Source organism: Ciconia boyciana, chromosome 3 (genome assembly GCF_034638445.1).
Source record: "Ciconia boyciana chromosome 3, ASM3463844v1, whole genome shotgun sequence".
In the NCBI taxonomy this organism is placed as follows: Eukaryota; Metazoa; Chordata; class Aves; order Ciconiiformes; family Ciconiidae; genus Ciconia; species Ciconia boyciana.
In genome coordinates, this window is record NC_132936.1 from 109,971,299 (window position 1) to 109,992,179 (window position 20,881).

General features: G+C 45.5%; 1 protein-coding gene across 1 annotated transcript in view; it reads left to right on the forward strand.

Annotated features, from left to right (window-relative positions):
- The window catches only part of GALNT14 (polypeptide N-acetylgalactosaminyltransferase 14), a 100,025-nt gene extending 95,898 nt beyond the window's left edge, over positions 1 to 4,127 (forward strand). The window contains exons 14-15 of the mRNA XM_072858437.1: positions 2,338 to 2,457; positions 3,041 to 4,127. Coding sequence (XP_072714538.1) covers positions 2,338 to 2,457; positions 3,041 to 3,199 — 279 coding nt within the window. The 3' untranslated portion in view covers positions 3,200 to 4,127. The remainder of the gene's footprint in view (positions 1 to 2,337; positions 2,458 to 3,040) is intronic.
- The last annotated feature ends 16,754 nt before the right edge of the window (positions 4,128 to 20,881 follow it).

Genomic DNA, 20,881 nt, shown 5'->3' on the forward strand with positions numbered 1-20,881 from the left:
TCTCTGGCTTTCATTTAGGGCTTAAAAGAGACTAGACATGATTAGAACTGGATAAAACATTTTCAACAGGACTGGCTTCCATAAAAAGCCATTCTGCCAAAATAGAAGAGATCTGTGAAAATCTGTCAGTTTAGGTAAAGACAGTAGCAGGACAGCCTGGGGGCAAGAGGAGAGGATCCAATGCCAGCTCTCAAACCGACGCATATATCTAGGTCTGCAGGCCTCACTTCTTACGATGAAGAACAACTTAGGAGAGATGGTTACCACCGCCCTGTCTATCCCACGGCGCTTGGCTGAGTGAGAGGGTGATCCTGCCTTGACAAGAGTTACAGGATTAGTTTGCTGCTGCTGAGGAGCCTCATGGGTGTAGCTCAGGCCTTGTCCTGGTCTAAAATGACAAACAATTGGTTAAAAATGTAAAGCAGGTTTTCAAAGCAGCTTGTAGCAGCGTGGGCGCCGAGAACAGGTGTTGGAGCTTGCCCCGTAGGGCTTGGTTCTTCACAGATGCAGGACTAATTTGGCACCTGATTTCCCAGGCTGGTAGTTTACACAGCAGCTGACAGCGTGCATGGTTGGGATGTCTGGAACGTGTTCACTGTAGGATCAGGTAAACTCCACTCCGTCTGACAAAGAAGAAGTAGTTGCCAGAAGGTCCTTTGAATGCAGACTATGGCTTTGAAAATTAATGCTTGTTATGTGCTGAAATCCTGGGCAGCTCTCGCTGAGAAGCCTGTGGGCAGGCTGTTCAGAAAGCCAGGTTTGATTTCCATTAGCTGGTGCGGAGTAGTAGGCTAAGAAATGTGGGGTGTGAGGATCACAGTGTGAAGTCCTTGTGGATCTGGGTCTGCTCTGCAAAAGTGTGTTTTCCCTTCCAGGTGGCTAAGAACCTGAATGAAGTGGGGTTTATATTCCCAGGAATTAAATGCCTGTAGCTCTCGAAATCGGGGAGAGGAGTTAAAGCTGCTGACGGTGACAAATACCAATGGGGTGGAAGCGTTTCCCTGCTCTACTAACTCATGCTAATGCAACCCAAAACCTCTGCCATTCAAAGTCGGGGGAGCTGCAGGTGTCCCAGCCCTGAGATCAGGGCAGCCATTCTTCACTTCCCCCTCCAGCACTCAGAAAGGGTTGCAGTCTCCCAGGAGCACCTTTTACTCTTCATTTTTCCAGACCCAGCCTAAACTGCCACGCGTTTGAGCACTGCCTTCCCCTCCGTTGCCCACACCCCTGCTCACTCCGCTCCTCCCGGAGCTCTGATTCCGGGAGTCAGTATTTTAAAGTTAATACTCTCACAAAGTTATAAGCAAAAAACTTGTTCCCGAAGTCACTCTCTGGGGTTATGTAAAAGCATGGGTTGTGGTTTCCCATAAGCCAAAGCAGCTCTTGTCTGCTTGTGCCCACACACAAATAGCAGGGAGACGTCCCTGCCTGGACCATCTTAGATCCTCAGGAGGTGCTCTGGGGTAATATGAGCACGGGTGAATGACAGAAAACGTTCAACTGGAATAAACATTGGAATAAACTTATGTGAAATACTACTGGGCTAAGCGGTGTATCTGTACGTACATGATGCTTTGGAAATCCTGGTCAAACTATCAGCCTCTTCTCTTTTTCTCCCAAGAAAAACATCCATGGGTGGAAAAGATGATAATCCCAGAGAGCTTTACACAGGATAGAGTCTCTGCTCCCCCAAAGATTATTTCTTGGGCTGAGGAGCTGATAAAGAGCAGGTGAACATGAAAAGCAGCATGAGAAAAAACCTGCAGGACAGCCCAGGGGAGCAGGAATAGCAGTGGTCATAGCAAGCCAGGAAAGCAAACCTTTGGAGTTCAGTCCCGCTCCTTTGATATAAAGGGGAACTTTACGCCTCATTTTTGTGACATTTGGGAACAGAATCCCAGGAATTGCAAACATTTGCTATATATCACCTCCGCTCTCCTGCTGCTAGCCGCAAAGCATTTCTGCTGCTCTTCCTTGGAAAAAAAGGATTGCACATTGTGTGGTTGCACATTTCTGCCTCTTTTGCCATTTTGCCATCCCCCTGTTCCCCAACCACAGCCCAGTTCTGGCTATGAAATCCTTTGCCTCATGAACCATTTTCTTCCAGCAGCTTTTGTAGACATTTTCTTTGTACATAGAGTCCCCCAATGACAGCTGCAGGTTTGGGGAGGCTTGGAACAGCCTAGTGACCTGTCCTGGTGCCTCTTAAAATCAGTGAGCTTTGTGCTTGGTGTCCGAGGGGGCAGGATCCGAGCCAAAGTGCTTGCTTTCCAGGTAGAAGAATACCAAGAATCAACCCTGATCTCTCACCTCCGTTCTTTTTCTTCCTCTTTGTAGGAATGGACATACACATACAACCACCAAGTCCGCCAGCAGCAGCTGTGCTTGTCTGTGTACACCCTCTTCCCCGGTTCCCAGGTGCTGCTGTCACCTTGCAAAGAAGGTGACAACAAGCAGGTGAGGCCTTTCATCAATCCCCCATTTTCTTTGAAGTTCCCTTTCTTTCAGCATAGTACTACTGCACATCAAATCGCCCGTGTACTCTGACTTCCTCTGGGAAGCACAGTCTGTCTGGGAGTACAGACTCTGGCCTCTTTGGCCCTTTGCCTCTTAAATGAGTGTGTTGATAAGGATGTCTATTAGTGCGGGTGGTGATCTGGATACTTATCTGCAGAAGTCAAACCAAAACTGGCAATTTAGTACACACGGGCTGCCAGTCAGCCAGCAGATGCTAACATTTCTCTGCAGTTAATCATCGAGCTGGCATTTGAACCAGTGACCTGGGGAAAAAGCTGTTAGTAATATATTAGCTTCCTGAAGCCAGGCAAAGGCTGAGCTTAATTGAGTGTGTTTCTGATGGGAGAGGTGCTCAGCCTGTGCTCTGCTGGGTGTGGGCTGGGGGACCCTGGAGTTCCCAGCATCAGGCCGCAAAGGCTTAGTGACAACTGTCCTCTTGATGCTGGAACAGTATAGCAAAAGCATGATGAAGAGTAAGGTTGTTCACCCCTGTTTCTCCTCTCACGTGTGTATCTCTCCTCAGAGATGGGGTAAAGTTGGGTCACACATTGAACACATAGCGTCACGCTTCTGTTTGGACACTGAGACGACTGGGGACACGAATGAGAGCACCAAAGAGCTTGTCATCAACCCTTGCGAGAGCGCAGCCATGAGTCAGCGCTGGGACATGGTGATGTCTTGACCTGCTTGAGGACTTGCACAGCGGGGATGGGCACCGAGACATTGCTACATGCAGCCAAGATGCACCAGATGGAGCTCAAATGCAAAACCATTGGGGGTCCTTGTGTATTATGGGACAGGAGAAGAATCATTCCAATAAAAATAAGGACATGGCGCTCCAGGTTGAACAATGGGTGTTGTCTGCAAGGCATGTAGCCATTATTGGCCTGTTGACGGTCATACATTCAAAGAGAATGGATGTCAAAAAACCAAACTTGAAATGTTTTAGAGGGATACCGGGTCTCCTGCAACAGGCCCTACAGAAGTTTGGTGTGCACAGTATTTATTAGTCTCTCTGGAAACACAGGTAGAAGAGCCTTGGAGACCAAAAGGAGACTTGGACTCAGCAAAACAAGCATCTCAATAGCTTTTGGGGGGTGAGGCAGGTGTGCAAGGAGGGATGTGCCAAGGGATGCTAAGAAACATCACCTGGGATCAAGTGGAAAACACTGAATTACCTTTGCACTTTTCATTGCTGTGGATGAGTTTGTCTTCTGCAGGCAGCGTGGGTGGAGCCACGTTGCACGTTCCAATTTGTACCTGATCCACCTACATGACAGAGGCAGGGCAGTCATTTATGGCTGTGGCCAGGATCAAACCAGCAAGTCATGGGGGAGTCCTGCTCTGTGCTAACTGCACATGCGGGTTGTTGAATCTCCAAAGCCCAAGCAAACAGAGGATTCCGTATGTGAGATTAAAGGATACAAACCGCTGTGAAGCTGGGAGGAGAGGCAGTAACACGATTATTTCTCCTCTCTGAAAGCCATGGGTGAGCCTCGGTCACTGGAAACTCCCCTATAATCTCACTATGTGTCTCTCACTGCTTCAGATCTGGAATAAGTCAAAATTTTCACTTTTCTTCCATAAAAGTAATATTTTTGGTAATTGAAGGTAATTGTGTCATATTTGTGTTTCCTTATTTCCTGGCTACAGAAGAGGGAACTCCCATGAAGTGCTGCTACCAAAGGAACGGAGGAGGTAATTAAAACTAGAGACTGCTCTGAGAAAGGAAAAGGGGTATTACTTGGTTTTGCTTCCCAGGTATCTTGTAGCCCAAGACCTGAAGTACTGAAGAAGAGGTTTGGGATTCCCCCAGTCACACCTGTGAGCAGGGAACCATGGGTCACAACGTACCTCTCTCCCGAAGTCATTTAGCGTAGGCAGACTTGGCACACATGATTTCTTCAGGTTTTGGAGAGGAGTCATTAACCAGAGGTCATGTCAGATGCAATAGCTATGTGGCAGTGAGGTGACTGCCAAAGGAGAACAGGACAGAAGACCTCAGAAGAGGTCTTAGGAATAGGAGAGAACTGGAAAGGCCATTTGTAGCTGGCCCTTTAGAGCAGCTCCCACTACAGCAACAGGTAACAGGCAGTGAATCACCAGGAGCTGCACACACAGCTCTTGTGCAGTAACAACTCTTGAAGGAAGCTTTTGCAAGACCGTCAATGTGACTTGAAAAAAATACAGTTTGTTTCTCTAAAAATGCTAGGGTTTAATTAAAATCCTGTCCTTTGTTCCCTGTGCTGCAAACTATAGGTGAAATACCACAAGCTTTGAGCCTTCAAGTGCTCTCAGCATCCCTTCTTGAATAAATTGCTGGCTTTCAGGATTTTACTGCCTCAGTTTCTCCTCCCTCAGTGCTGGGAGAAAGGTGTATGTGTAAATCTCCCTGGCTTTAGAAGCAGAACCAGTATAACTCTTTATTTACAAAAGGTTGCAGGGTATAAATGCTTTCCGTGTGCTGCACGGTGCAAGTTCCCTTGGTGCAAACCTCAAGGGCTTCTGTTAGGAAAGGGCTGGAGCAAGTTGTCATTTCATGGTGGGAGATGGCATTGTTTCCATGTCACCACTTTGCGCAGGAAACAAAAAGGAAGCATTTAAAATTGAATGGACCCACTTCGCAAAGAAGGGTAGTGACCTTGGGCTCCTATTTAATTGAACCAGGAAATATCACACCTACTTTTCACACTGGTGATGACAGGCAAGTGGTAATAATTCCCTGTCTAGTGCTCACATGGCAAAGCAGCTCCCGAGAGCTTGCAGCTTAACGTGTTCGCACCTGTACTGTGCCTGCAGCCCAGGACTGCCCAGCTGCTGGCACTTCATTTCTGAAAATTCAAATAGCCAAACAACTTGGCATCAGTTTTGAAGTCCAGCACCCGTCGGGTACACTCTGACCAGGACCTCAGACCTATCCAGCTTTATTATTTTCCACCTAAGCCAAAAATGTCCATTCTGCTGACAGCCAAAGCTCTCTAAACAGGTAATGCTCTTCTTTGCCTTAGCAGAAACAGCTACCTCACTACACATATGTGTGCTTGAGCACACGGACCCATGGGACCTGCAGGGATGTATTTTAGGAAGTTGGTTGACCAACTTTTCATCTCTCTTGCACTTTGTGAAACCCAAAAGCTATACCAAACCCCTTCTATTCCAAAACATGTGCTCAGGTGATCACTGTGAACTTGTTCAGGGGTGGTGGAAGGCAGGCAGTGGGGAAGGTGACACCAGGCATGGTGTCCCCTACAAGCAAGTAGCATCATTCAGCTAAGTCTCTTGCAGGCCCAAAAGCCACCAAGGACCTAACAGACCTGGGGAGCAGCAGTCACTCAGCAAACTGGTGGTTGTGTCTCACGCATCCATCGGCCATAACCCTTAGACTGCAGCTTGTTTCATGGTCCAAGAAATGAGATTAGCCCTATGGATCAGCAGTGTTTTTGGAGAAGCCTGAGGGTATCAGCCTGACTCCTGGGAAGCTTTATGTAAGCAGGCAATGGACTGGAAGTCTCCAGTTAGCCGCAATATGGCATTTAGCAAATCTTCTGCTTAGTGTCCCTGCAAAGAGACCTTGCATCATGTCAGGGGAAAGGTTAACTGCTGCTGAAATCCACCTCACACCTTTAGGTTTATTTCACATATGAAAATACACCGGAGACAGATGAACCTTTTTTGCTTTGTACTTGTTACTTGCCTAGACATTTATTATCATGCTGTGAACAGATATACATTGATAGGTGTATCTAGATGGGCTCCTATGTCTATACCTCTTAAGCTCTAATGTCATTTGGTAGTAATGCTTTTTGGTAACATTTTGCGCTGACTTGAAAGAACAGAAGATAAAGTAGGAAATATGGTTCTAATCCTGGCTTTTGAGCTTTGTGACAGCCTTTATGATCTCCAGGTAAGTCACTTCTTGTGCCTTGGGAAAATTAGATTCAGAGCAGGAAACTTAGGGCTAGAACTACTACTGCCTTTTAAAGATCCAACCAAGGCGATGCAAAAAAACCAAAAAAGCACCTTAACCTTCCCCTTCCCTCCCAAAGGAGATCCATGTTTCAGTGAGAACAAATCTACCTGGTTTTAGTTGGGCTGAGGAAGTCTTACAGCCCCTGCCTTGCTGCTTATGATTTCCAGGTATTTTGAGCTCATCCTCTCTCTGTACCAGTGCAGTGCCATGAGATAACAACACGAAGCATCAGTGCTTGGAACCTCAGCTTACAACATACTGATGTAGTAATTTAGTAGTAAAGAGATGGAAACTGAATTCTAAGATCTTTGTTATCCAGTGAGGCAACAGGAAAAACTGGTGGATGAAGACTGGAAGACTGTGGTTCAAGACAAGCACCAGCCCTGAGTGCTAATCCCTTCTACTGCTTCTAGGAGCAACTTGGGGTAGCTTACTTCTTTTCCCTGCCTCAGTTTCCCAAACTTCTAGTGAAGACTGAATGTTTTGAACAGAGAGAAAGCCAAGTATTAGTTTTTGTTGCATGGAATACCAGCAGTACTCGACTGGCAATGGACTGACAGTCTCTGGACTTAGCCCCGTGGTCCCTTATTATCTGCCTGTAACAGGGTCTGGTTTGGATGGATTTAATTTTCCTCATAGCAGCCTGTATGGTGCTGTGTTTTAGACTGGTGACCAAAACAGTGCTGATAACAGACAACAATATTTTAGTTATTGTTGTGCTCGCACAGTGTCAAGGCCTTCTCCATCTCTCGCTCTGCTGCCCCAGTGAGTAGGCTAGGGTTGGGCAAGAGGCTGGGAGGGGCACAGCCGGGACAGCTGACCCAAACTGACCAAAGAGATATCCCATACCATATAACGTCACGCTCAGCAATAAAACTGGGGGGGGAGGGAGTTTTTCCACAGTAGGCGTTGCTTGAAGGCTGGCTGGGCATCAGTCTGCAGGTGACTGCCTTTGCATTACTTTGTTTGGTTTTTTTTCCTTTTCCTTCACTTATTAAATTGTCTTTATCTTGACCCACAAGTTTTTCTCACTTTTGCCCTTCTGATTCTTTCCCCCGTCCTGTTTTTGGGTGGAGTGAGTGAGTGACTGGGTAGGGGCTTAGCTGCCAGCCAGGGTCAACCCACCACACTGCCCTAAACAAACCAGGGTGTGCAGTGTAGCTGGCTGGTATTCTTCATGGCTTGGACTCTGGTCAATAGGTCAATGGTCAATATTGCACACAACTGTGCAATAGGATCTGCGCTGCTCAAATTTCAGATCTTAAAAGCTTTAGTGAAAAGCTATGGGCTAGAATTGTTTGTAGAACTGGTAAAGGAAGCAAAATCAATTGTTTGTAGAACTGGTAAAGGAAGCAGATTACAAACTGCTGATGATCAACATACAAGCAGCAGAAGAAACTGCAGCTCATTAATGTTCTGGCTAAATTAATTTTGAATGATCAGTCCAGCTCCAGTTTTAATACTATGCAGCTGCTTTAGATGGATGAAGAGTTTAAAGAAGTCTGGTACGGGTGTCCGGTTTACATTGAGACTTAAGGGCTGAAATCCAGTGGAATTATTCCAGGTTTATGGATGTTTTCCGTATGTCCACTGTTCTGTTACTCACTGGAAGTGCCTTCAGAACCCTGTAAGAATAAAAACCTGTTACAAGCTACTACTTCTCCAACTGAGTCTAATTAAGTTTTCAGTTGAGCTGCATTTTAGTTTAGAGCTGACGAAAAGCAACATATACATTTGCAGGTAAGAATGCTGCTTTTGTGGTGTAGGGGGCTTTTTGTTTTCTCTGGTATTGCTTGGGCACTAAGGAAATCCAAGCTGGTTGTGTGTGATGTACAAAAGAAAACATGACTGAGTTTCAAGGTTGGGTTTTGCATAAGCACTCGTCTAGCACTGATCTATCAACTGCCCATCGCAATGACTGTTGTCTCTTATTTTCCTGTTATTTATGTGAAAGAAGTGTCCAGACAAGATATTGCTACTGTACAGGGTTAAATTCAGTTGTGAAACCAACCCATCCACCAACCAACCAAGGACGAAAAAAAAGGGAAAGGAAAAGGAGCTTTGAAAGCTTATATGTAACCGGATACATGTAATAAAAGAAGGATATTGCAAAATCAGGACTGTTCCCAGGCTGAAAGGTTTTGGAGTCTGCAAGCCAGTAGAAATGTGTTTAGGGTTATTTTTAAGAGAAAGGTGGAAAATAGAGATCTTCAGTGTGAACAAATTTACTGATTGTAAACATACTTTTTCCTGCAGTTTCTGCGACCCAAGCTTTCCTACCTTGGGCTGGGAGCTGATTACAGACAGAAGTGTCCTGGCTAGCCTGTTCCCACCACTCAAACTGAGAGAAGTGGGGAGAAGCAAACTCCCGTCTAAAGGTCAAGTTGATGCAAGTCTTCCTAGTTTTAAAATGTCTTAGTTTGACCCTGTGTGAGGGAGAGGGTTGCTTTCCCTGTAGGGTAGCAGCTGTCTCTGCTGCAGCAGGAATTCCTCTGCCAGGATGCTCAGAGCACACGAGGCACCTTAATGCTGCGGCAGGGCTCCCTGCAAACTGGCAGCGTGACCTCCTGGCCCTGGGCTGGAGTGCCTGTGCTTTGTCCGAGTAAGCTGCAAATTCAGCCCCAGTGACTCAGAGCTACACCATGGGGTCAGGTTTGTCACACAGCACCAGAGCAAAGTCCCCTGATCCTCGGTTTTCTTACTGAAAAGAGCACGCGACTCTGCCGTGCTCCTGCGGTCCTTCAGAGCAGCCGTGCTTGTATCTGGTATTAAGCACACACTACATGCTCCCAACTAACTCTGACCATGGACACACGTAATGATCCACGTATCTGTCTGTGTGTCTCTGCAGCAGATAGGTACAATGCCATGCCTCCTTCTCTCAGCTTTGGAGAAGTTGCCTGAGCCTATTTTAATGGAGGTCAGCATCCTGGTACTGTAATGCTGTTCTTGCATTTGAAGTGGTTTTAGATGCATCTGTGTTCGATGCACTTTGAGCAGTTTTCATGAATTCTGATCGTGCCGACAATTCCTGGATCACCCCATGGACATCCAGCCTATTTTCTCTAGCAGAGATGATTGTTTTCTCTAAACGCAGAGACGGACCCAAAGACTACGTGCAGTCACAGCCTGAACCGAGGATATTACTAACATTAACTCTGACTCACTTGGGCTAAGCCAACACAACTTAGATAGCTATTACAAGTTTTACTGGGCTTTAGCTGCCCAGGGCCACTGACAACAAGGACACAGCTATGATCAGAGGAGGATGCACAAAATGATCATTTCACGCAAAGCAGAAGAGCATGCAGTGTTGGGAGAGAGTGTTCCTAATCCTCGTCCTGAGGCTGCTTTCACCTTCTTACTAATCGTGGGAGGGTTGAGCTGGGGAGGGTTGTGCACAAGCTGGGGTGACAGGGGCTTTCCCGGGAGGTTTGGCAGCGGTGGGGAGCCCTTGCAGGTAGTGTCTGACTGACACAGGAGCTGATGGAGGGCAAGGGGGGTGAGTTCACAAGCTGCACAGTAAGTTGTGGAGCTGTGAGGCTGCTGCTGCAGCAGGTCAGGTGAGGTTGGGGAGTAACCAGGGACCTTACAAATCATCTGAGGATGAAAACACCTGCTCCCAGGGGTGCAGAGAGCCTGGGTGGATCACAGGGCAGCACCTTGCAATTTCAGGGTTTTTATTTTTGACTGATAACTGATCCAGTGGCTTGAAATGGCTGCCCCAGAATGCTGTAGGGGTTAAAACAAATTTGCTTATCTGGTCACTACATACTTTTGCTTCTGTTAGTGAAACTGTTGTTAGAGTAGCAGTGGATTATTCAGTGTCTTGGAAGTGAAACCTTGATTTGGACATGGCACATATGTTGATAATGTGCATTACTTGTCCTGTCTCTGCAGCTTTGCATTGCCGAACACTTAGTATGTTTGCAATGGATCCTTAGCTTGAAAGATCACAGCCATTGCATCTTGAAATTGATTTTCTTCTGTGGAGAGATGTTTGAAGCAAAAACCAATTTGGTTGGTATAAAATACATTAGATATAAAAAGATATCCCTCAGAGTGCACGGGATCACCTTTGAAGCCATTTTCACCCTACCGTGAATAACAAGTTGCACAATACAAGAAATTTCTTACAGCTGATCTGATCTCTACCCATCCATGAGTTGGCTCTGAAATGAGATAAACCTATCTACTCTAATTCAGGACAGGTGTATCACATTTCCCAATCATATTACAGAGACTAATGAAGCCTGTTCGTGTAACCCAGAGTGTATTACCAGGGCAAGTGAGGCAGCTCTTGTCTGCTTTGAGGGACCTACCTTGCAAATAACATGCTGCCTCCTTCAGGAAGCAGCAAGTTGGCCTGTGAGGTTCTACTTGGGCTGCTAGGTAAGTGGTGGCTCTGGAGGGTCATGCATGCAGCTTGCTTTTCTATCTGAAACCACTACCTTTCCCTCCCTCTCTCCTCCCCATCTCACTTGGTCTTTTGTAATAGGTTTCCCTGATGTGTGCTAGCATCTAGTTTTTAGGATATCTGCTAGGTATGAGGGCTTGGGACACTACTTTAGTACTGGAGATATAGATGCCTTTGCAGTGCGACTTCTGTCTGGAGTCATCCCCTCTCTTCCTTCAGCACAAGGCTGCCAGCTCCAGTTGTGCCAAGACTGGGTATGTTTTGTGGGTCTTTCATTGCCTTTTTCCCTTGGCAGGAGTGTCAGGGCTGGGCTGAAGAGTTTGGGAAGTTATCCCTGAAAAGGAGCAGATGGACTCCTAGCAATAGATGCCAACGCAGGTTCTTCCTGAGACAACAGGGAACAAGACCCTGGCTGACCAGGCCTGGGACAGACACTGGTGGTTCTGCAGGGGTCAGGGTGACATTCACAGCTGAGCTTGTTGTATTTGGTGGCAGAAAGCAAATCTTCTGTTGGTTTGCCTGTATGCAGCTGTGGAAATGAAAGGTCCCGTATTCATGTATCCTGATAATTAATGGTGGTTCTCAAAAGGTGCCTGAGAGCGTAAGCATCCAGAAGGGAAAGGAAAAATTCATGGTGCCTCAACTGGATTTTGTAACAAGTAACTGGATTGGGGGAAGAAAAAGAACATGTCCTTAACCTGACTTCAACTTTTTGTGGCAAATACTACTAGGTGCAGCTGTGGGTGGGTGTAATGGGTGCGAAGGGACTACACGCTATCCAGTCTGTGATTTAAAAGGTCAGCCTTGAGCTGTTTGAATGTGAGGCAATGGGGAGTCAAAAGCTCTGCTTTCTAAATCATGTGTCCTATGTGCTCAAGCATGCAGGGCTGTGCTGGGGCCTGGGGAGCCCTATCTCCCCAGGCTTACCGTGATAGCTCGTGGAGGATGGCTGGTGGTGAGCTGTGCGTGCCTTGAGTATGCTATACCTTCCTGGGGTGACATGCCTGCTCCTGGGGGACCGATGCCAACCTCAGCAGAGCCAGTGGGAGCCCGATTACCTTTGGTGAGGCTCTCGTGGAGCGAGAAGCCAGGTCTGTTCAGGCAGTTGCGAGTTGCTCCTTGGAGGCTGCTCTTTCTAGGGCACTTGGCTGTCTGGTGCATCCTGCAGCCTACTTGTCAGCATATTATCAGCTAATTTAAAATAACTCAAACAAGCCCTTATCAGTGTATGAGATTAGTGGGCACAATGATAAGGATGGCTTTTATGAGCCACTTCATAAAGCCAAATCCTCAGGAGCTATTGAGGCCATAATTAGATTTGAGGATAATATAATCTTTTTTTTTTTTTCCCCTCCCCTCCTCTCTCTTTCTTTCTGGTAGCAAATCAAGGAAAAAATTGGAGCACTCGGTTCATTCTTGTGGAGTCAGAGTGTGGCTGCAGGCTCTTTACTCAGTAACACAAAGGGATTACAACTTGATACCAAGTAGCCTGGGAAAAGTGTGAACATGAAAGTATAGTGGTCTTTTGCTGTAGACCATGTGGATCCCTTACGTATGTGCCTTGAAAGGACCTCCCAAGCCTTAGGAGCAATTAATAATGAAATCAACTAATAACAAGATCTGCAATGCAAAGAGAAAACTAGCCGGTATTTTGTTATAGGGAGAAAATGAGCAAACCAGCAGGGGACATGCTGATCGTGTCTGATTCATGTTGTCTCTATAATCCCAGCTAAAGCTTTAACAGACCAGAAAGATGAATTACCCACTCTAACCAACACACGGATCAGCATGGGGTTTATGAGAAGCAGGCTATCGTTTAACAATGTCAGGAGTGTATTTATTATTAAGCAGTAGACTCCACGGTCTAAATGGAAAACGATTATTCCTCCTTAGACACCAAACAAGGTATGTTCATAAAGCCAAATGGCCAATATCTTGTATGCTTGCATGAACACAAATACTGGGTCCACTTTACTGGACCTTAGGGTTTCTGTGTTTAGCTAGAGGCAAATAAACCAAAATGTTTTAAGCTACTGGAGGACAAAGCTATACACCATATGCTAATTTTGACTCTCAGAACTCCCTAGTGACTTCACCCCAGCGACTTGGTAAGAAACCAGAGAGAGGATTCTGGGTTCAGCACACAGGGATTGGTTACAAGTGATTGCATGTGGGCCATGGCACGAAAAACATGCAAGAAAACTCTGCGCTCGCAACTCAGACTGCCTTCTAATATGCAATGTGTATTTTCAGCCTAGAGATTGCTTGGAGTCCTTCCCTTTTCCTCGAGACCACTGTCCTTGTCCATAGGAAGACCAATCGGTAAAACGTATGGTAATACACAGCAAACACTTTGGTTTTATTTACCGCTACATTAAGGTACTCAATATGGAAGCATAAATAATATAGTTCCGGTAAACTACCACTTAATGTAGTAATATTTCAAGCTGGATTTGTGGGAAAGGCTTAGGGCTGGCTGCGTTTTCAGTCCAGTTTTGCAAATCCAGAGCACTTCTGTACGTCTAACGAACGTACAACACTCTCAAGAGTTGTTCGGCTGTGCTACAGGTTAAGTGTTTTGCAGTTCTGTTATTGCTGCACAATCAAATGGCAATCACAGCAATAGTCTTTTGGTCTAAATGTGGGAAGGAGTTACTGGGCACAGCCATCTGACTGATGTGACTGTCTACATTCATGGGCTGCCACAATTGGTTTTGAGCATCACAAAAAACCCCCAAACTTTTCTTTGCAATTTATGAGGCCTTCTCAGCCATATTTTTAGCATGTCCTCCTAAAGGTCCTGATGGGAGATACCTTGAAATATGACAAGGTGGATTTTCCAAATTTAGAAGCCAAACTGCAGAATGAGCTGAGAGCTGGGGCAGGCATGGAGCAAACATGAAAGACTACTTTAACTTTCACACTTTTTTGCCAGCTATCTGGGAATACCTGATTTCTGAAGTTTAAGCAATATCATACAAATTTCTTAAAATTTCATAATGTCACTTTCAGTTAATTTCCTTCATTTCTTAAATTAGGGATTTGTGAGCATACTGGACTGGAAAAGTGGGATGTGGGTTATGCAGAGTTAATGCTGGTCTTTAAACCTTCCCTTCACCAAAGTTTGCTTTGTAAAAAGTAAAATGAAGCAGTTGGCTTTTCTGGTCCTGTTTCTTGTCATGCATTTGTAAGGGGACGTGCCAAATGTCCATCTGAATGTGCTGGAAACTGAAGCCAGTCTTTGCATCTGGCTATGTGGGGCATAATATCTGCTGTTGGTCTGGGGTATGGATCTGAAGGGTCTTGCTATAGCAAGACTTTTTCAGTTCTCCTCACCTTCAGTGATCAATTTGTCCAACCAAATTTAAAGTCCTTTTGTGCTTCCTTGCCATTCCCATCAGCTACTTCTACTGCGGAACATAGTCTGTCACTGTTCCCTGAATTTCCCATAACCATTATCCGTGATCAAGTCATAAAAGCAGATTTGATATCATCTCAACAGGAATGATTTTCATCTAGGTGTGATGAATACCTCTTGCACTCCAATAGCTTGGATTTGAGCCATGCATAATTTTTGCATTAATTATATCATTACTGTTTAATTGCTGCAATTAACAGCATCACTTTCTCTGAGCTATCACTGTCATATGGCCTCCGCATTATAGCAGGCTCTCACTTCTGCAGGCTCCCACCTATTGGAGCAACCTATGTTGATTCTCATGTATGGGATGTCCACACAGAAAATAAATACATGATCCCCAAATGACAAGTCCAAATGTCTGCTGCAATGTAACTGTAACCAGAAAGACTTTCTTCTGAGGATATCAAAGAACTGTGTTCAATTGACCAAAAGAAAGAGAGTACCTTAGCTGCTACCTCTTCTTTGTGAAGACACCTAAAACCCTGCAAGGTGAGTGCAAAATGGTGCCTCTCTGAAATGGTCATTTTTCATGTCCTCTTTGTGTAGCTTCAGATGGCTACACAAAGTACAGGGAAGCTGGAATCGGGTCTCAACCTGAATTTTAAGGAGCTTCATAAACTCAATTTGTACGTCACCATGACAGTAAGTGCCACCTGGAAGTGATGTGCATGTTGTCTAGGCTAGGAAACGAAGACCAGGCTGGGAGTGTGTATCAGGAGGCGGACTGATGCTTAGTTAAGAGTGTGACCACGCTCTTCGAAAGCACTATAGCTGCTTGTATAATGCAGAAAGGGGTTCAATTCATAGCTATTAGGATGATGCTTCTGGAAGACCTGAGCACTTCCTACTGTCTGGTGAAAATGTTAAATGGTGGACTAGTGACAGGAGTGTCATCTGATAAGTAGCTAGCAACACTTCTGGTATCATCTGTGAGTGCTTTAGGAATCTACCCTCATCTAACCCACTGCTGCATCTGCAGTGGAAGGCTCTATGCAGAGCCAGTTATGGGTTTGTAAGACCTGGGGGAACCCTGTCATGATGAACTGGATGGAAGCATCTCGTAGGCAGGCACAAGACCCTCTGCTTTCATCTTGCAGCAGGGCTGGGTGAAGCCCAAACTGTTACAGCTGCAGGCTACATCTTCACTGTTTCTGACTTTTTGAGCTGAAATTTTCAACATTACCTCTTGTCAGTCTTCTGCACTAAATTAAAATCTGTTTTAGATAATGTCAGAAGGATGCCAGTACAACAGATTATTAATCCTACAGCTATAACATCCGGAGAAAGCTACCGGGACTAGAGTACAATCACGATATTAGCCAAGTACCAAAGTCTACACTTCCGTTCTGTAGAGGAAAGGGCTTGTTCCTCTGAAGTAATGACTCTTCCAGTAATCTGACCAGCCCTCAAGAGATTATACAAATTAAAACTACATTCTGTTATTCAGAAACAAGATTAGCTCTTTAAGGAGAGTCATACTTTGTACTGTGGTTGTTGGGCTCAGGAGGCTTCTGACTGTCTGGATCTCCAGTCTCACACTCAGCGATAAGCTATCTGCTAACAGCACCATCAGCCATCATTACTTTACTGCACAATATCCATCAAGCGATAAACCCTGGTATTTATTTAGCAGCAGGAGACCGCTATCCAGGAGACACGTTCTTCATGCCTTTAGACATTGTGCCTTAAATAAGGGTCAGCCATCCTGCCAACTGCATAAAACTCACTTTACCCTGAGTATGAACACTTTTTTTGAGTAAAACAAAGAAATGCAAGGTCCTTTGACACTGTTTCCCACAGCATTCTCCTGGAGAAACTGGCTGTTCATGGCTTGGACAGGTGTATGCTTTTGCTGGGTAAAAAAACTGGCTGGACAGCTGAGCCCAAAGAGTTGTGGTGAATGGAGTTAAAACCAGTTGGAAGCCAGTCACAAGTGGTGTTCCCCAGGGCTCAGTATTGGGGCCAGTTTTGTTTAATATCTTTATCAATGATCTGGACGAGGGGATGGAGTGCACCCTCACAGTAAGTTTGCAGACGATACCAAGTTGGGTGGGAGTGTTGATCTGCTTGAGGGTAGGAAGGCTCTGCAGAGGGACCTGGACAGGCTGGATCGATGGGCCAAGGCCAGTTGTATGAGGTTCAACAAGGCTAAGTGCCAGGTCCTGCACTTGGGTCACAACAACCCCATGCAACGCTACAGGCTTGGGGAAGAGTGGCTGGAAAGCTGCCCGGCAGAAAAGGACCTGTGGGTGTTGGTTGACAGCCACCTGAATATGAGCCAGCAGTGTGCCCAGGTGGCCAAGAAGGCCACTGGCATCCTGGCTTGTATCAGAAATACCATGGCCAGCAGGACTAGGGAGGTGATTGTCCCTGTGTACTCGGCACTGGTGAGGCCGCACCTCGAATACTGTGTTCAGTTTTGGGCCCCTCACTACAAGAGAGACATTGAGGTGCTGGAGCGTGTCCAGAGAAGGGCAACGAAGCTGGTGAAGGGTCTAGACCACAAGTCTGATGAGGAGCGGCTGAGGGAACTGGGATTGTTTAGCCTGGAGAAAAGGAGGCTGAGGGGAGACCTTATTGTTCTCTACAACTACCTGAAAGGAGGTTGTAGAGAGGTGGGGTCAGTCTCTTCTCCCAAGTTACAAGTGATAGGATGAGAGGAAATGGCCTCAAGTTGTGCCAGGGGAGGTTTAGATTGGATACTAGGAAACATTTCTTCACCGAAAGCGTTGTCGAGCACTGGAACAGGCTGCCCAGGGAGGTGATGGAGTCACCATCCCTGGAGGTATTTAAAAGACGTGTAGGTGTGGTACTTAGGGACACGGTTTAGTGATGGACTTGGCAGTGCTAGGTTAACAATTGGACTTGATGATCTTAAAGGTCTTTTCTAACCTAAACGATTCTATGATTCAATTCTATGATTCCTGAACTGCTTTTAATTCTCAGTGATTTTTTTTTTTAATTTATTTTTGTGTGTGTGTGTGTGATGAGAAGGCTGCGTGTGTGCTTCTGGAGACTTTTTTTTGCAACGGCAATGGCTCTGCTGGGAGCTCTTATTATTGTTGCATTCATTTGAGTTTGCTTACACAGACAAAAATCACTCAAGCAAAATCACTGCTGATCACTCTGCAAGTGGGAATGATGTTGAGGTGACAGTTATATGGGCTCAGTTGTGTGGATATAAACCATCTTCATTGGTTGGAAAAGCCACCTTGGGAGGGGCTCAATCTTTTTGTGTTTGCTTTCAAGTGCTTAGGAAGAAAGGCAGCGATTGCTACAGAACGTGGCTTTGGGTCACTTTAAGTCATCATGCAGTGATGAACATTTATGCCACATCTTACCAGCTTTTTAAAAGGCACTGTTCTGTGCCAGTAGTTACCCGCTGTATAGATAATTGTAAAACAAACTCCATATTCCAGTTGACACCCTTTCTAATTACATCTCACCTTCATTAGGCTATTAAAGTGATAAATGCTAGCAATTACATTGAACTCCAGTGAAAAGCCTCCATCTGTGGCATGTACGGACTGCGGCGTGAGTGATTTGCCCAGGAGCCCGGCAGAACTCTGCCAGCACAGCAAAACCCTGAACAAAACAATCACAAAAAGGGAGGAAAAAAAAATCCTGCAAAACAGCTCAGCTGATTAGAGAGTATCTGACAGTAAAGTCTATACCCAGCATTGAACCACAAGGCTGGCCGGTGCTGATCCGCCAGCTGTGAGTGGCAGCTTCTTTTCATTTTAATTAGATCTGTGCAGGAGGGGAAAAAGTGAGCGGATCTGGCACGTGCTTCAACATGGAATAAGGCCTTCAGATACAGCACTTGCTGGTCCTTGTTTGCTCACGTGTTTTGGCTTTCCCATGTTCTTGCACATGCAATCTCCCTTGTGCAAAGAGGCAGTTTTCCTGGGACCGGCGTAGACGGACATCTGTGCATCTGTAGGCTTTAAATGTGCACAGTCACCTGTGCACATGTTCTCTCACACGAGACGGACACAGGTGGGTAAACAAAACGCCACTTTCTGTCACCTAGAAAGGGATATGGTGCATGGCAGTTTGCAGGGGCTGCCGGGAGCACTGCCCTGGGCGCAGGGGGAAGCCATGAGGAGGATTGCTAGGTGCTGAGCAAATTGAATTTTTAAATCTCACAATGCTTTGTTATTGCCACGCGTGTGGTTCAGCGGGGAGATCAGCCAGCCACTGCAGGAGCAGATGTTTCTTTTCCTGATGTGCCAACACGGGAGATGAAGTGATAAAGACTTTTTTTTTTTTTTAATAAATATGATAGCTTCTGCAAACCTTTTCCTGAGGGTTTCTGTAGGGCAACTGCTGTTACTGCCAAGAGCATGCCCTGAGCTGGACCCAGGCTTGCCCAGCTCCTCAGGGCCGGTGTCTTGGGAGCCAACCAACCAGGGTTTCCTATGAGTAAATAATTTCCCAGAGAAGGACAGCCAAAGTCACCTCTTCTTATTGTTTCTGATCTTCCTATGGACAGATTGAGGGCTTCTCAAATGCATTTGCTGTGTGAAATTATTTGCTGAATCTGGCCATTCGTCATTTCTGATTTATGAATTTTTCAGTCCATGAGCAGCTCAAAGTAAGGTATTTGAGATTCAAAATCCTGGCTGTGCTGATGTGTTGATTAGCTGGTCTGAATGCATTAAGGTACTTGATGCGTTTCTGTTTTCTGACTAAAATGAGTGTGACCTTTAAATGTTTTGTATCACTAAAAATGATAAGTCATTAAAATCCTTAGTAGTTGGCCTATGCCTTAAGAAAATGATCCAGAGTTAGGAAGAAACAGCTGTGAGCTACTTGACAAATGATAGCAATGGGCTTTCTTCCAGCTTCTTTCGACATGGATACCTTTTTGATCTGTGCACTGCCTTTGCCCTGTCTGAGGATCTTGCAGAAGTGCCCTGAGCAAAGTCATCAGCATCTGTCACATATTATTTCTTCCCTTTTCCCAGAAAAAGAACCAGGTGGAAGGGGATGATTAGTTTTGGTATGGATGCCTTCTCTAATAAGGACTGTTCCTAGCAAAGCTTTCTGCATCTGGTTAGTTATAGACTGGGCACTGCACTAGTGTGTTGATGTGGAAATTCTGTGGTTTTTCACTAAAAATGGTAGAAACTCAGTCTGTTTTCAGTGACTTAGTCTACACAACACGCAGTCTATTTTCTGTGACTGAAGGGTTTGCTCAGAATACTATTTCTGAATATATTCCTGCAAGTAAAATTACTTAGAAGCACATTTGTAGAAAAGTAACATGAAAGTAGCAGCAACCTGGGAAAAAAAACAAAGCCTTTGAAAAAGAGGAAGATAATTCCTCAGAAAAACAACAGGGAGATTATAAGCCACTTTCATTGAATGCCAGCCCATTGACCTGTCTTTCAAACGGGGATGTCCACAGCCTTGCTGAACTACCCTGCTGTTGCCATTATGAAAGGCACTCTCAGACTTCCACCACCGTCACCTCCTGGCAATATGTCCTCTTGGTCACTGGGGAAAGAGATGGAGAACGCAGTGGGAGATGCCTGGTTATGTGCAAGGGTGGAGTTTAGACCTGGTGTAACTTTCTGTGGGACCAAAGGTGCTGGTGTGACTTCGGGGCAGAACACCCTGTGGCCCAGCCCTGCTCTGCTCTCTAGGCTACAGGGCTGGCTGGAGATGTTGGGAAGTGGTTTACTCAATCGAGGGTGAACAGATCCATGTGTGAGTCAAATCTGAGCTCAGGCTGAAGCCCTGTGTTTGGTTTGGTGCTCATGAGGCTTTCTGGGTGTTCCATTAGCTATAATTTTTCTTTGGGCACCATGGTTCAGGCTCTAATACCTACTGTAGGTGATGACAGCAACACAAGCCAGCTTTCCTGTGCTGATCCAGTAGTGGCAAAAAGGGCGAAGGGTGCGTACTTGGCAGGAGAAGGAGTCAAGAAGTGACTGTATATTGGCACGGTAGCTTTACGGCCTGTGTTGCAGGCCTGGTAACACAGCAAGTAAAACAAAGGCATAGAAATCTTCATAAAACATAACTTTTATGATAATCACTTGTTTTTTCCACAGCACGTAACTGTGCTCATTAATGAAATGCCCAGAGATTTATTAAGCTGGTTTGGTTAATAAAAAAAACCCAGCAAAAACAATTAAAGATTAACTGTTCTGAAACTTCCCTGTGTTTTTTATATACCCAATTGTTAAAACACAATAAAATGTTTTTAATCATTCATCATTCTGACATGGAGTAATTGCTTGTTATTACTGTTTCGATTACAGAGTTCCAGTCAGGGATCAAAGTCTTATTGTGTGAGGCACTGTACACACATAATAAATAGCAGCCTGCGGCCCCAAAGAAGATACGGGATGAGGTATCTATACTATATAATTTTCAGTTTTTGCCTCCCAGCAATGCAGCGTCGTCTTGTCTCTCTCTGACAGTCCAGTTATTTAGCGTGAAACCCATCTTTGTGACTTCCTTGCAAGATGCTGCAATGTTCTCTGCAGCCCATAGTTAATAGGACCCTCCCCAGTGCTTTGGCAGGAAGATATAAAGGGAGAGG